The following is a 17,249-nucleotide window of genomic DNA, read 5'->3' as shown; positions in this document are numbered from 1 at the left end:
TGACTCTTACCCTCCTCCAGAGGTAAGCTTGTGATTCACCTAATGTGGATTGGACGTGAACTAGCACTTGAAGAATAAAAAACGGTTACTTACTTCTTGTAACTGTTCTTCAAGATGTGTTGTTCACATCCATTCCAGCACCCACCCTCCTACCCCTCTGTCGGAGTCACAGGCAAGAAGGAATTGGAGGGGGTCAGGCCGGTGGGGGTATATATGCACAGCGCAGTGGCGCCACTCGGGGGCCCCGCCAGCCCGACGAGAGCCGCTAAGGGAAAATTTTCCAACGCTTGTCCACGTGGCGCGCACACCTAATGTGGAATGCACGTGAACAACACATCTCGAAGAACAGTTACGAGAAAGTAAGTAACCGTTTTTTCTCCCTCTCCCAAACTGGGCCATTAGCTTCCATACCCAGCATATCTGCTCTGCTTACCCCGCACGTCAGGCTGAGTGCGGCCACCTTTGGGAGTCTGGGATGAGTGGTGTGCAGTGACACTAAACACCACTTGAGTTTGAAGAAGGCTGTTTTACTTTGCAGCAGAGCAAAAAGAAAAGAGTAAAAGGATTTTAAAATAACAAAGTCTTCACACCTGTGTCTTACCTAAATACTTTCCATCCCCCGATGGCCACCAAGGCAAGTCTAAGTTCTTCAGGCACCCCTGTGGAATCGTGTTGATGGTCTCTTTCCCCAAACAATCACCTGAACAGCCATGCCCCTCCCCTTTAGCTGCTCCAGTCAGTTTGATCTTCTGGTCCTGTTTGTTTAAGCCAGGTTGGAGCTAGGACGTAGAATATTCAAAGCTAATCATTCTGACATAGTCTCTTCATAATCCTTAAGGGTTTACCATGTTGTGGCTCATGTTTAGCCATTCTTCTTCCCTTTCTGCTTCTTTTCCTTACCCCCCTTTTAAAGTAAACCAAAATATTAGGGTAGTCAAGCAATTTAAAAAATAAATCGCACTCAATTGCACGATATATTGCTCTGTTAAAGAATAATAGAATACCATTTATTTAAATATTTTTGGATGTTTTTCTACTTTTTCAAATATATTGATTTCAGTTACAACACAGAATACAAAGTGTAAAGTGCTCACTTTGTATTTATTTTTCATTATAAATATTTGCACTGTAAAACACAAAAGAAATAATATTTTTCAATTCACCTAATACAAGTACTGTAGTGCAATCTCTTTATCATGAAAGTTGAACTTAAGAATGTAGAATTATATACCAAAAAAACCTGCATTCGAAAATAAAACAATGTAAAAGTTTAGAGCCTATAAGTCCAATCAGTCCTACTTCTTGTTCAGCCAACTGTTCAGACAAACAACTTTGTTTACATTTGCAGAAGATAATGCTGCCTGTTTCGTGTTTACAATGTCACTTGAAAGTGAGAACAGGCATTTGCATGGCACTCTTGTAGACAGCGTCGCAAGATATTTATATGCCAGATGTGCTAAAGATTCATATATCCCTTGATGCTTCAACCACCATTCCAGAGGACATGCATCCATGCTGATCTTAGAATCATAGAATATCAGGGTTGGAAGGGACCTCAGGAGGTCATCTAGTCCAACCCCCTGCTCAAAGCAGGACCAATCCACAACTAAATCATCCCAACCAGGGCTTTGTAAAGCCTGACCTTAAAAACTTCTAAGGAAGGAGATTCCACCACCTCCCTAGGTAACGCATTCCAGTGCTTCACCACCCTCCTAGTGAAAAAGTTTTTCCTAATATCCAACTTAAACCTCCCCCACTGCAACTTGAGACCATTACTCCTTGTTCTGTCATCTGGTACCACTGAGAACAATCTAGATCCATCCTCTTTGGAACCCCCTTTCAGGTAGTTGAAAGCAACTATCAAATCCCCCTTCATTCTTCTCTTCTGCAGACTAAACAATCCCATTTCCCTCAGCCTCTCCTCATAAGTCATGTGTTCCAGTCCCCTAATCATTTTTGTTGCCCTCCGCTGGACACGTTCCAATTTTTCCACATCCTTCTTGTAGTGTGGGGTCCAAAACTGGACACAGTACTCCAGATGAGGCCTCACCAATGTCGAATAGAGGGGAACAATCATGTCCCTCAATCTTCTGGCAATGCCCCTACTTATACAGCCCAAAATGCCGTTAGCCTTCTTGGCAACAACGGCATACTGTTGACTCATATCCAGCTTCTCGTCCACTGTAACCCCTAGGTCCTTTTCTGCAGAACTGCTGCCTAGCCATTCGGTCCCTAATGTGTAGCAGTACATGGGATTCTTCCGTCCTGAGTGCAGGACTCTGCACTTGTCCTTGTTGAACCTCATCAGATTTCTTTTGGCCCAGTCCTCTCGTTTGTCTAGGTCCCTCTGTATCCTATACCCTCCAGTGTATCTACCTCTCCTCCCAGTTTAGTGTCATCGGCAAACTTGCTGAGGGTGCAATCCACGCCATCCTCCAGATCATTAATGAAGATATTGAACAAAACTGGCCCCAGGACTGACCCTTAGGGCATTCCGCTTGATGATGGGTTCTGCTTGATAACGATCCAAAGCTGTGCGGACCGACGCATGTTCATTTTCATCATCCGAGAAAGATGCCACCAGCAGAAGGTTGAATTTCCCTTTTTGGTGGTTTGGGTTCTGTAGTTTTTGCATCAGAGTGTTGCTCTTTTAAGACTCTGAAAGCATGCTCCACACCTCGTCCCTCTCAGGTTTGGGAAGGCACTTCAGATTCTTAAATCTTGTGGCAAGTGCTGTAGCTATCTTTAGTAATTTCACAATTGTATCTTTTGTCAAATTTGCAGTGGAATTGTTCTTAAAATGAACAACATGTGCTGGGTCGTCATCCAAGACTGCTATAACATGAAATATATGGCAGAACGTGGGTAAAACAGAGCAGGAGACATACAATTCTCTCCCAAGGAGTTCAGGCACAAATTTAATTAATGCGTACATTTTTTAATGAGCGTCATCAGCATGGAAGCATGTCGTCTGGAACGATGGCCGAAGCATGAAGATACATATGCATCTTTAGTGTATCTGGCATGTAAATATCTTGCGACGCCAGCTACAACAGTGCCATGTGAACGCCTGTTCTCACCTTGAGGTGACATTGTAATTAAGAAGTGGGCAGTATTATCTCCTGTAAGTGTAAACAAACTTATTTGTCTTAGTGATTGGCTGAACAAGAAGTAGGACTGAGTGGACTTGTAGGCTCTAAAGTTTTATGTTGATTTGTTTCTGAGTGCAGTTATGTGATGAAAAAAACCTACATTTGTAAGTTGCACTTTCATGATAAAGAGATTGCACTACAGTACTTATATGAGGTGAACTAAAAAATACTATTTCTTTTGTTTATCATTTTGCAGTGGAAATATTTGTAATAAAAAATAATATAAAGTGAGCACTGTACACTTTGTATTCTATGTTGTTATTGAAATCAATATATTTGAAAATGTAGAAAAACATCCAAAAATATTTAATAAATTTCAGTTGGTATTCTGTTGTTCAACAGTGTGATTAATCGCGATTAATTTTTTTGAGTTCATCGCGTGAGTTAACTGCGATTAATCGACAGCTCTACAAAATATTCATACAGTAAATATCCCAGTATCCAGGACACCTGCCAGTATTCATCATTATTACAGAGCAACTCCAACTTAGGGGGGTTTGGAGAAATAGGACTAAGGACTTGTCTACTCTTCAAACGCTATAGCAGCACAGCCGCAGGACTGCAGCTGCACCACATTAGCACTTCAGTGTTGACATTAACGATAGCGAGGGGGAGGGATCTCCCATTGCCGTAGTTAATTCACCTCCCCAGAAGTGCTAGCTAGGTTGATAGAAGAATTCTTCCGTTTCTGTAGTGCGGTCTACACTGGGGGTTAGGTCGGCTTAATTATGTTACTCAGGGGTATGGAGTTTTCACCCCCACACACACCAGAGCAATGTATCAGCTTAACATTTGAGTGGCCTAAGGGACACCTGGTAAGTGGGGAAGGTGGGGTTAGTAGGGAGAAGGGAGGGGTGGTTTTGGGGATCTAGAGCTGCAGGGGATCCCAGCCTGTTGAAAGAATCCCTGCCCAGTCCCTGTTCATGTAGAGCCTGCTCTCCATTCTAATTAGAATCCACTTTTACTTTATTTTACAAATTTTCAAATATTATGTTTCTCATTCTTCTCTCTCCAATGTTCAGTCCCTACCACCATGACACACACCTCCCCCGTCTTCCCTACAAATTGTCACCCTAGCCACTGTTCCTGATTCCTTACATTCCTGCCAGACATAAGGTGACTCTTTACCTGGTGATGTACTAGCTTGGTAATGAAACTTCTGTGGGAATTGAGGGTCTCGCTCCCCCCTCACTACCTGCAGCAGCCACAGTCTCTCTTCCCTGCAGGCTCTTTGGATAGTTGAGGCAGTTGCTCCTGAGATCACATGGTGTTAATCTTACTTTTCATATTCTCTTTTCCAGAGGAATTAGTCTGTTGCTACTGACTTATAATATCTAATTCCCCAACCTCATCCTAAGTACTTCAGGAACTAACTGAGGCAGTCTCAGCACCATTAGCAATTATCTTTGAGAACTCTTGGAGGACAGGTTAAGGACAAATACAGGACCTGTCTTTTAGAAGGGGAACAAAGTGGACCAGAGGAATTACAGATCACTCAGCCTAATTCTGGGAGCTGTAAAAATATTGGAACATATTATGAAGCAATCAGTTTGTAAGCACCTAGAGGATAATAGCATTATGGGCAATAGTTAGCATGGATTTCTCAAGAACAAATCATATCAAACCAACCTATTTTCCTTCTTTGACAGTGTTACTGGCCTAGGGTATTACAGGGAAGCAGCAGATTTGCTAGATCTTAATTTTAGTATGTCCTTTGACACAGTCCCACGTGTCATTCTCATAGGGAAACTAGGGAAATCTGGTCTAGATAAAATTATTATGAAGTGGGTACAAAACTGGTTGAAAGACCGTACTATATCTTAATGTGCAGTAAGGGTGATTTAGGTTACATATTGGGGAGGGGAGGGGGACTACAAAGGTAGTAAAGCTCTTGAATAGGATTCCAGGTTCTGGAATCCCCACCACTGGAAGCTTTTAAGAACTGCTTAGACAAATACCTCCCAGGGATGGTCTAGGTTTCTTTGTTCCTGCCTCAGTGAATGGGCTGGATTAAATGACCTCTTGGAGTCCCTTCTAGCCCCACATTTCTGAGATTCTGTCATTCTATAACCTTCCCCATGCACTGGGGGATTATCATGCTCCTTTCCATTACACCTGACTCGCTATATTCCCTAACTTCTCAAAATGTGCTTTCCTGATCCCTAACACCCCTGACATAGAATATCAGAGTTGGAAGGGACCTCAGGAGGTCATCTAGTCTACTGCCCTGATCAAAGCAGGACCAATCCCCAATTTTTGCCCCAGATCCCTAAATGGCCCACCTCAAGGATTGAACTCACAACTCTGGGTTTAGCAGGCCAATGCTCAAACCACTGAGCTATCCTTCCCCCTCGCACACATGCTGCACTCAGTGATCTCCCCACTCCCTCCCATTCCTCACTATGCTGAGCCCTGCTGCACTCAGTGATCTTCTCACTCCTTCCTGTTCTTTACTATCCTGAGCCCCGCTGAACTCAGTGATCTCCCCACTCCTCCCTATTCATTACTATACCGAGCCCCGCAACCCCATGCTCACCAGTCCCAGTTCCCCTATGACCATCTCATTCTCTTGGGGGGTCTCTGTTGGTAAGAAGCAGTTCCAAGGTGACTTCCCCTTGGCTTTCTGTGATACTTCTGAGTTACTTCTCTGGGTTTTAGGAGCCCCTTTGATGAGGAGTGTCTGGCTGTGTGTGCGCCAGCAGAGTGGTGGGTAGTAAATCCCCTTATAAGCAGAGTGTCTGATATCTTTGAACACCTGGAGAGCTGGCTCAAGATTTTCAGTGCTTTAAAATGAGCAGGGGCTTTTAAAAGGCCACAAATTCACCTGATCTCACTTGTTTTCTTTCATCTCCAGTCTCCAGACCTGAGGTGATGCTGGAAGGAGGGGAAGAGCTGTGGGTCTCAGATCTCCAAGGCTCAGAGAAAAGAGAGATCCCGAGAGGAACCTGCCCAGGTGAGGAATCATTAGACCAACTCAAATACTGTCTGTGCCTAGAGGACACAGCTGGGATTCCCTACCAAGACCTTGAGAGCTCTTTGAGTTCTGGATTGTCCCCTAGCAGGTGTCATATCCTCAGAGCAGCTATTGTTCATGGCTTCCTACCCATCCTGGCTGACATCTGCCAATAACTCAGTTCCTAACCTACCTTCATCCTGATAATTGGATTTGGATCTCAGACAAAAGTTGATCCCCTCCCCCTCCCCACCCCCTCTGGGGAAGAATTTGGGGAAATTCATTTCCTGATCTTTCCCCCCATTTCTCCAGCACTTCCTTTGGCTTTCTCTCCCCCTTTCCGTCCCTGCTTCTGAGGTTCCTCTCTGTCCTAGCAGGTGATGGGATTGTGAGTGGAAACATGGAGCAGAATCCACAGAAGGAAGATGCTGAGCACATGGGACTGCGCAGGGGATTATCACAAGGAACTAAAGGGAACATGTCCAGGAGTTGTGAAGAGAGGCAGCAGGGAAACCACCCAGGGGAGAAAGTGGGTAAATCCATTAGTTGTGAGGAAAATCACATGGACCTCAAGGAAACGACTGCCCAGCAGAGACTTTTCAAGGGAGAGAGAGAAAACATATGCTCTGAATGTGGGAAAACCTTCCATCGGCGCTTAAATCTTATTTTGCATGAGAGAATCCACACAGGAGAGAGACCCTATGAATGCTGTGAATGCGGGAAAGCCTTCACTCGACGCCCAAACCTCATTAGACATCGGAGAATCCACACAGGTGCGAACTCCAGTGAATTCTGTGAGTATAGAGAAAACATGTCTGATAGAGAAGCCTTTATTAATCAGTAGAGAATCCACAAAGGGCAGAGACCCTATGCATGTGAGTGTGGGAAAACTTTCATTTACTACTCAGACCTTAGGAGACATTAGATGATTCAGACAGCATAGACTCCCCAGAGAGACTCTGAGTGTGGGAAAAGCTTCCATGAGAGGTCACACCTTATTTAGCATCAGAGAAGGCCAAAGGGAGATGAACACCATAAAAACCTTCGCTAGGGCTGACAGAAAATAGGTTTTGTTCTTTAATATTTTTGCTAATTCGCACATGTGGCCCTTGAGGCCGTTAGAGCCATTTACTTCATTGTTATCTCAGCTCCCCCAGGTGAATGGTCCAGTTTTGCTTTTTGTAGCTTGCCCTTCTTTGGGGTGAATCCCCAAAGGTCCTTTCTATCAACTGCTTTGCTCTGAGTCAGACGCATATGAGTCCCTGTTACTAGGAATGCACGTCAGCCCCAGGTGGGGGAAACAGAAATGACGTCAGTTAGCTTCACTGTGGTAAAATCTACCTGGGCCTTGTCTCCATTAGCATGTTTTTGTAGTGAGCTAGCTTCAGTGAGCTATCCAGATGGAAAATCACTATGTTTGCTATACTGACATGGCCCAAGTATATTAGTCTGCATTAGCCAGTATATTTTCCCTTGACCTGTCCTAATGTATTCCACATTTCCTAATCTAGACAAACCATTATCATGATGCTAAAATTTTTGCAAATAATGCAACTCAATAATAATGAGGCAGCAGTGAGTGAAGCAGGTGTCACTGGATCAGAGGACAATGCAATGGGAAAATCTGTGGTCCTGATTCTGAGTCATCAGATGAAACCTGCTCTAGAATCTCAATCTATCTGAAACGGAAAATGTCTTATATCTCTGGTAGATTTTTCTCTTTCCTAAAGGCTGTTTGGTCACACAACTGGATATTCGTTTTCTCTGGCAGATTTATTGGGGACTTTGAGACAAATTCCCATTTGTTTCAATGGTAATTTCTTCCCTTATTTTTTGTTTTTCCCCACTGCTCCGTGAAGAAATGGGAAGGTTCAAATGCAATTCAGTCAACTGGAGAGAATCCTCCTAGTTATGGGATATGCTACCAAGGAAACAGGAGTGGTTTGAACTCTCCAGTCTGAAATGGTAAACAACAGCACACCCCAATCTGAGCAACTAATCTACGTAACTGGATATAATCACGGTGTTGTTCAGTTATGTAGGTCAGTATTATCTCACATATCTGGGGAGAGGGTTCCACAGTAAGTTACTTGGAACTAGGCAAAATGTCCATGTATTTGGTTCCCAAAACAGTTGTAAGCCACGCCCTACAGGAGGTTACCTTGTACTAGCTGAGATAAATGCCAAGTAAAGGAGATCAGTCTGGGAACCATTAGAAGCACGGTTTCCGCCTAGGTGTGTGCAAAATGTTGTAAGAGCAAGAGGGTTGTGTAAAAAGATCCTGAGAGGGGGAGTTCTGGGGGATGAATCGCAGGAACTGCTTGCTCAAATAATCTCAAATGTAAACCACTAACCATACCCTGCATGCCCATAAAGCAGTGGTTTCCAAACTTTTTGTATTGGTGACCCCTTTCAGACAGCAAGCCTCTGAGTGCGACCTCCCCCCTTATAAATTTAAAACACATTTTTTATATTTAACACTATTTTAAATGCTAAATTTATTACCATATTGTTTTAAATTAATTTAAATTAATTAATTGTCTTAATTAATTAAAGACTAAAACACATTTATATAGAATTATTGTTGTAAGTCCAAAAGTTATTCTTTTAAATAGTTACTGTTCAATAATAGGGTTGTGGGGGAGAAACTTTGTCGATATCACTTTTCACAGTAGACTTAGTGCCCCTTTGCCACCCTTTCTTCTGCGTTGCTGCTGGTATCTTAATGTGCAGCAAGGGTGATTTAGGTTAGATATTAGGAACATAATTGTGACTACAAGGGTAATTAAGCTCTGGAATCAGATTCCAGAGGAAGTTGTGAAATCCCCATCTTGGAAGCTTTTAAGAACAGCTTAGACAAATACCTCTCAAGGATGGTCTAGGTTTCTTTGTTCCTGCCTCAGTGCATGGGCTGGATTAAAAGACCTCTTGGAATCCCTTCTAGCCCCACATTTCTATGATTCTGTCATTCTGTAACCTTGCTCATACATTATAAGATTTTCATGCTCCTTTCTATTTCACCTGACTCGCTATATTCCCTAACTTCTCAAAATGTGCTTTCCTGATCCCTAACACCCCTGACATGCTTCATTTAGTGATCTCTCCACTCCTTCCCATTCCTTACTATGCTGAGCCCCACAAGCCCATGCTCACCAGTCCCAGTTTCCCTATGACTTTCTCATTCCCTTGGGGTCTCTCTGTCAGTAAGAAGCAGTTCCAAGGTGACTTCCCCTTGGCTTTCTGTAATTTGGAGTTACTTTCTCTAGGTTTCAGGAGCCCCTTTGATGAGGAGTGTCTGGCTGTGTGTGCACCAGCAGAGGTGAGTAGTAAATCCCCTTATAAGCAGAGTGTCTGGTGCCTTTGAACACCTGGAGAGCTGGCTCGAGATTTTCAGTGCTTTAAAATGAGCAGGGGTTTAAAAAAAATTTGTGACTAAGGTCCCATGAATTCACCTGATCTCACTTATTTTCTTTCAACTCAGCAGGGTTTCCAGTCTCCAAACCTGAGGTGATGTCTCAGCTGGAACCAGGGGAAGAGCTATGGGTCTCAGATCTCCAGGGCTCAGAGGAAAAAGAGATCTTGACAGAAACCTGCACAGGTGAGGAATCATTAGACCAACTCAAATACCATCTGGGCCTGAAGGACACAGCTGGGATTCCCTACCAGGACCTTGAGAGCTCTTTGAGTTCGGGATTGTCCCCGAGCAGGTGTCATATCCTCAGAGCAGATATCGCTCATGGCTTCCTACCCATCCTGGCTGACACATGGCAATAGTTCAATTCCTAACCTGCCTTCATCCTGAGTGTTGGAATTGGATCTCAGACAACAGTTGATCCCCTCCTCTTTGCCCTCTGGGAACGAGTTTGGGGGAAGTAATTTCCTGATTTTTCCCCTATCTCTCCAGCACTTCCTTTGGTTTCCTCTCCCCTTTTCCATCTCTTCTTCTGAGGTTTCTCTCTGTTCTTGCAGGTGATGGGATGATGAGTGAGAACAAGGAGCAAAATCCACAGCTGGAAGATGATGAGCATGTGGAACTGCGTGGGGGATTATCACAAGGAATTAAACTAAACGTATCCCCACTAGGGGACAAAGTGAGTAAATCCATCAGTTGTGAGGAAAATCACAAGGACCTCAAGGAAACCACAGCCCAGCAGAGAATCCTTATGGGAGAGAGAAAAAGTATATGCCCTGAGTATGGTAAAACCTTCCATCGATGCTCACACCTTATTCTACATCAGAAAATCCACACAAGAGAGACAGCCTATGAATGCTGTGAGTGTGGCAAAACCTTCACTCGGCGCTCAGACCTTATCAGACATCAGAGAACCCACACAGGCACTAGCCCCTATGAATGCTGCCAGTGTGGGAAAATCTTCCCTTGGCGCTCACAGCTTATTGTACATCAAAGAATCCACACAGGAGAGAGGCCCTATGAATGCTGTGAGTGCAGGAAAGCCTTCACTCGACGCTCACATCTTATCAGACATCAGAGAACCCACACCCAAGAGCGACCCTTTCAATGCTGTGAGTGCGGGAAAACCTTCTCTCAGAGCTCAACCCTGAGTAGACATCAGAGAATCCATGCTTGTGAGAGGCCCTAGGAATGCTGTGAGTATAGAAGAAACTTTTCTGTTCGATCAGCCATTATTAATCATCAGAGATTCCAGAAAGGACAGAGACCCTGTGAATGTTGTGAGTGCGGGAAAACTTTCATTTACCACTCAGACCTCAGGAGATAATTAATGGTCCACACAGGATTGACACCTTGTACATGTTCTGAGAGTGGGAAAAAAGCTTCTATCAGAAGTCACACGTTATTTATCTTCAGTGAAGCCACAAAGGAGATAAACACCATAAATACCTTGTCTAGGGCTAACAATAAAATGTGGGTTTTTTTTCTGTAATATTTTTGGTATTTAGGCTCTTAGTGCCATTTACTTCATTGTGGTCCCTCTGCTCCCCCAGGTAGGTTGTCCAGTTTTGCTTTTTGCAGGTTGCCCTTCTTGGGTGAATCCCCAAAGACCCTTTCTATCATCTTCTTTGTTCTGTGGGTCATGACAGTATGAGTCCCTCTTATTAGGAATGCACATCAGCCCCAGGTTGGTGAAATACAAATGATGTCAGTTAGTCAGATTGTGGTAAAATCTACCTGAGCCTTTTCTCCATTAGTATGTTTTTGTAGTTAGCTAGCTCCAGTGAGCTACCCAGATGTAAAATCACAGCTGTTTTCTATACTGACATGGCCCAAGTATACTATTGTGGGTTAGCCAGTATATTTCCCCTTGACCTGTCCTAATGTTCTCCACATTTCCTAGTCTAGACAAACCATTATCATGATGCTAAAACTTTTGCAAATAATGCAACTCAATAATAATGAGACAGCAGTGAGTGAAGCAGGTTTCAGTGGATCAGAGGACAATGCAATGGGAAAATCTGTGGCCCTTATTCTGAGTCATCAGATGAAACCTGCTCTAGAATCTCATTCTGTCGGAAACGGAAAATGTCTTATATCTCTGGTAGATTTTTCTCTTTCTTAAAGGCTGTTTGGTCACACAACTGGATATTCGTTTTCTCTGGCAGATTTATTGGGGACTTTGAGACAAATTCCCATTTGCTTCAATGGTAATTTCTTCCCTTATTTTTTGTTTTTCCTCTCCGCTCCGTGAAGAAATGGGAAAGTTCAAATGCAGTTCAGTCAACTGGAGAGAATATTCACAGTTATGGGATATGCTGTCGAGGAAATTATTGCTCACATGAATCTTGCAAGGACTCTTCTCCTTGACGTTTTAAATCAAGGTTTTGCTAAGGTTTTTAGTGGTTTTAAGATATCCTCCTGCAAGATTCATCTGACAAAGGCTTATCTACGAGACAACCTGCACCTTGGCAACTAAAAATCAATCTAGTTACATTGGTGCAACCTCCTGATATAGTTACACCAATGGAAATATTCACATAACCTTGAATACTGCTAGGCTGACATTTAATCGCAGAAAGCCAAGCATCCTTGCCCTGCCCCTTCCCCGAGGCCATGCTCCTGCCACACCCCTTCTCTGAGTCCCCATCCCCCACTCACTCCATCCTCCTCCCTCCGTCGCTCACTGTCCACCACCCTAACTCACTCTCACTGAGCTGGGGAAGGGAGAGAGGGTGTGGGCTCTGGCCTGGGAGTTGGGGCCTAGGGGTTCGGAGCGTGGGAGGGGACTCAGCACTGGGGCAGGGGGAGGGGGCTCTTGGAGGGAGTTTGGGTGCAGGAGTGGGCTTAGGCCTGGGGTGGGGAGTTGGAGTGTGGGGTGAGGGCTCTGGAAGGGAGTTTGGGGGCGGGAGGGGGTGTGGGGAGCGGGCTCCGGCTGGGCGGTGCTTACCTTAGGTAGCTCCCAGAAGCGGCTGATGTGTCCGGCTCCTAGGCTCAGGGGTGGCCAGGCTGTGACATTATATAATTAAAATATGATCATATAGATGATTGTACTGTTATATAATTGCAACAAATCTTGTAAAAAGTGTGTCAAGTTAGGGGTCAATGGAAAAGTTATGATTTTCTGAATATGCTTATGCTATTTCTATGCATGTATCGTCTTGGTACCTGAAGTTACGAATATTAACTATGTACCTGTATTACTACGTTTGCTCCTGTGGTAACACCCACAAGATATTTAGCCAGCACACTGTGAAGGAACTATTCAAGTTGAATGGCCCATCAAAGAACACTGAACTCACAGTGGACCGTGGAAGACTTCTGTCCATGCCTGATGGATTTTCCTGTGAACGTTCTAACTAAAGAAAGTATGGGTAATGGCCTCTGCTATAACTAAGCGAAGCAGGCACTGACATGTGACTTGCCCATGTGACTCCAAACCCCATCTTGTTACCTGTAATTTTCCACAAACTAGAACAATGGGTTTCCCTTCACTTCGCAGAAGCTGTAAAAGCCCTGGAAACATCTGCACTGGAATATGGATTTACACTAATGGGAGCATTCTAACCAATGGATTGAGGGCCTTCCAATGATTTGGCAGCAACCAGAGACTTAACAAGCCATCAGTTTATTCCATCACTGCTAGAAGCCTGATCCAGTAACTTAGCAGTTACTGTACGTATTTCATTCTTTTAACCAATTTTAACTCTCACCTCTTTCTTTCATTTTATAAATAAACCTTTAGATTTTAGATACTAAAGGATTGGCAACAGCATGTTTATTGGGTAAGATCTGAGTTCTGTATTGACCTGGGTGTGTGGCTGGTCCTCTGAGATCAGAAGAACCCTTTGGTTGATGAAATTGGTTTTAAATAACTACTCATCATTAAGTTTAGTGTTTTTGGTGGTGATACAAGGACTGGAATACCTAAGGAAATTGCTTTTCTGACTTTTTGTTAGCCAGAGTGGTGAAACAGAAGTTTATGTTTGTTGCTGGTCTGGTATATCTTATGGGAGAATAACCACCAGTTTTGGGGTGTGTCTGGCCTATTTCTGAGTTTGTCCTGAATTTGGTATTCTCAGTTATGACTGAGGCACGGTGACAGGTGGCTCTGCGCACTGCCCCTGCCTGCAGGCACCACCCCTGCAGCTCCCATTGGCCGTAGTTCCGGGCCAATGGGACCTGTGGAGTCAGCACTCTGGACGGGAGCAGTGCGCAGAGATCCCTGGCCGTCCCTGCGCCTAAGAGACAGAGGGACTTGCCAGTCACTTACAGGAGTCACTCATAGCCAGGGCAGGCAGAGAGCCTGCCTTAGCCCTGCTGCACTGCCCACTGGACTTTTAGCGACCTATTAAAATTTCACGAATGGCTTGTAATAGCCACCGGGAGATTGAGGCCAATTCTGGGAGACTCCCGGCCAATCTGGGAAGGTTGGCAACCCTAGTTGTTACCCAGGCTCTAGAGGTGGTTACTCCTGAAGATATCTCCTAGCTAATCCTAACAGAGAGAAGTGCTGTCTCTAGCGATGCAGATGTGGAGAAAATAGAAGTGTTTTGTTGTTGTTGAACTCACCCTCTGTAATGCTTCCAATGTGTATCAAATGAAATGAGTGTTTAATGTGGGACAGCTGCAGAAAGTTTACTCTTTTTGAATAAAATCCCCACGTCTTGTATCGTATAGTGATTCTCATCCAGACGTTTATTTAGTTTCTAATTTAGACTTGTTCCATCAGATTAAAGAAATAAACTGGGCATGTTTGGGGAAGTCATTCTTCACTAGCACTTCTGAGATTTTGGATGGTTTGGTAAAGGATTCTTCTCCAGAGAAATGTAAATTTGCCCTCATCAAGACCAAGGATTTGGCAAGAACTCAGGTAAAAACAGCAGGCACCCAGTAGTTGGTTTTCACCATAGAGATGAAAGCTGTTGTGAGCTATTGTCATAAATATAAAGGGAAGGATAAACCCCTTTAAAATCCTTCCTGGCCAGAGGAAAAATCCTCTCACCTGTAAAGGGTTAAGAAGCTAAAGGTAACCTCGCTGGCACCTGACCAAAACGACCAATGAGGAGATAAGATACTTTCAAAAGCTGGGAGGAGGGAGAGAAACAAAGGGTCTGTGTCTGTCTGTATGCTGCTTTTGCCGGGGATAGATCAGGAATGGAGTCTTAGAATTTTTAGTAAGTAATCTAGCTAGGTATGTGTTAGATTATGATTTCTTTAAATGGCTGAGAAAAGAACTGTGCTGAATAGAATGACTATTCCTGTCTGGGTGTCTTTTTTGTAACTTAAGGTTTTGCCTAGAGGGATTCTCTATGTTTTGAATCTAATTACCCTGTAAGGTATCTACCATCCTGATTTTACAGAGGTGATTCCTTTACTTCTATTTACTTCTATTTCTATTAAAAGTCTTCTTGTAAGAAAACTGAATGCTTTTTCATTGTTCTCAGATCCAAGGGTTTGGGTCTGTGGTCACCTATGCAAATTGGTGAGGATTTTTACCAAACCTTTCCCAGGAAGTGGGGTGCAAGGGTTGGGAGGATTTTGGGGGGAAAGACGTGTCCAAACTACGTTTCCCAGTAAACCCAGTTAGAGTTTGGTGGTGGCAGTGGATATTCCAAGGGCAAAGGATAAAATTAATTTGTACCTTGGGGAAGTTTTAACCTAAGCTGGTAAAAGTAAGCTTAGGAGGTTTTCATGCAGGTCCCCACATCTGTACCCTAGAGTTCAGAGTGGGGGAGGAACCTTGACAGCTATAGTCCAAGTAAAACTGTGTTTAGAACACAACTCCCTAGTTCAGTGGCATTGACTAGAGTCCCAAAGGATGCAATGGTTAGATTGAAATTGCCCTTTACCATTTGAATCCAAAGTTTCACGAGGCAGAGTGGAGGATCAACTCTTTTTCTGAGGACATTCCTTCCTCCTGGATCCCAATCTGGCTGCACTGTTGGAGAATGAGGACTTTCCTTCTGTGCAAGTGATGGTAACCCATTAGGGAAATACTGTGTCAAGCTCCAGTTTCAGACAGCAAGATACATGAATGTTGAGTCCTGATTCTATGCTTTAGTCTCTTAGTTTTGGTCTTGTGTTTTATGCCTTTGCATCATGTCTCCATTTCCAGGTACTTTGAAAGATAAAAAGTGTGAAAATAGAATAGAGAAGGTTTTACTCATGTTGCAAGCCTTCCCACCCGTAGTGTGAGACCCTTTCCACCAACACTTATGGCAGAAAAGCCACAGATAAATTAACTTCCAGAAATGGAAGGCACCTGTATGGGTGTAAACCACAAGTTTACAGAAGGGTTCATTTGGTGGAAATGGGTGTTAAATGGAATTAAAGGAAAGTACCATATATTATAAGATTTTGTAATCTTTGATTATGTTATTATTACCAGTGACAATGAAATTAAACATGAAGTTCATTATTTGTTAACGAACAAGAGACTAATTATGTGATAACTTTAATCTTTCCAATATATTTCTGATTATATTTCTCTTTTCATTACTAATATAGCAAACAGTAGCTAATCCTTAAAAGCTTATTTGAGGTATTTTACCCCTTCTTACTAAGGAATTCTGAAATAAAACCATACTCCAAAGGTTGTGGTGATGGAATATGAGAGAGTAATAATGTGCATGAGAATACAGATCTGTATAGACTTTAATTATTTCTATTTCAAACTGAATTTATTCTGACAAGCTTTAAAGTCAATTTCTGTTGGGAGCACAACTACTCAAGGAGACAGTTATGTAACCTTTTACCCAGTTAGACTGTTAGGGTTACCTAGTTTCTCTAGTTCTTCTTAGCAAAGGAAAGACGACTTCTGTGATGAGATGTCGATATATATTTATAAGAAAGATGATGGAAAAAGCATGAGACCATTACTAGTTTTTTGGTTTGTTCTTTTTGTTAAAAACGTCTGCAACCAGTTATTTTTATAGGTAGTCAGACCCCTTTCCTTTCCTTTTGAAAAAGCTAGATGTTAGGGGGCTTATTCCTTCACCCACTTACTTCCCTGGTCCTTCTCGTATGAACAGAGAGCAACAATACCCAAAGTCCAAAGGTGCAAACAATTCAATGTTTATTGGGGTGAACTTCCAGCAAGCATGATTCCAGTTTCCTTCCTTAGTATCCTCCTTCCCAGCTCTGACACCACAGAGCCTTACACCTGTGTCCCTGTTCCCATTCCTGCCCTTAGCAAAACATGATTCCAATTTCCCCACTCCCATTCCCTGTTCCCATTTCCCCCTTTAGCAGAACATGATTCCAATTTCCTTACCCCCATTCCCTGTTCCCATTTCCCCACCCCCACCCACACACCCACCCCCTCACTTCCTGATAGACTGCAGACTATATAGTAAAACTTGAGTTCTGCTTAGCTATAACTTAACCAATCATTTTACTGAAATTTAACTAACCAATCCTAACATATTGTAACATGATTATGTAACCAATTATATCTCACCACCTTAAATAGTTTACACCCAGCAAAATTAATTATACAGCAGACAGGAACAATCACAGAACCAGACAGAGATTATACAGACAAACAATAGCAAAGTGGGAACTATAATGACAAAACAATGCAGAAGTGAGGATTTCACATCCCAGCTATTGATAAGTGAGTTCTTGCCAGACAGGATGCTCTCAAACTAAGTTTCCTTTTACATTTTCTAGGCACTTTCCTTTCTCTGGAGGTGATAGGCACTATCAGGACAGGACTGTATTCCTAACA

The 17,249-nt window shown here is 43.2% G+C and overlaps 1 protein-coding gene across 1 annotated transcript in view; it reads left to right on the top strand.

The window, feature by feature from the left end:
- The window catches only part of LOC141999698 (uncharacterized), a 76,771-nt gene extending 64,560 nt beyond the window's left edge, over positions 1-12,211 (top strand). Inside the window, exons 11-14 of the mRNA XM_074973373.1 lie at positions 6,007-6,105; positions 6,480-6,899; positions 9,587-9,703; positions 10,075-12,211. Coding sequence (XP_074829474.1) covers positions 6,007-6,105; positions 6,480-6,899; positions 9,587-9,703; positions 10,075-10,706 — 1,268 coding nt within the window. The 3' untranslated portion in view covers positions 10,707-12,211. The remainder of the gene's footprint in view (positions 1-6,006; positions 6,106-6,479; positions 6,900-9,586; positions 9,704-10,074) is intronic.
- The last annotated feature ends 5,038 nt before the right edge of the window (positions 12,212-17,249 follow it).

This window comes from Natator depressus, chromosome 16 (genome assembly GCF_965152275.1).
Source record: "Natator depressus isolate rNatDep1 chromosome 16, rNatDep2.hap1, whole genome shotgun sequence".
NCBI lineage: Eukaryota > Metazoa > Chordata > Testudines > Cheloniidae > Natator > Natator depressus.
This window is presented reverse-complemented; position numbering and strand designations above follow the sequence as displayed.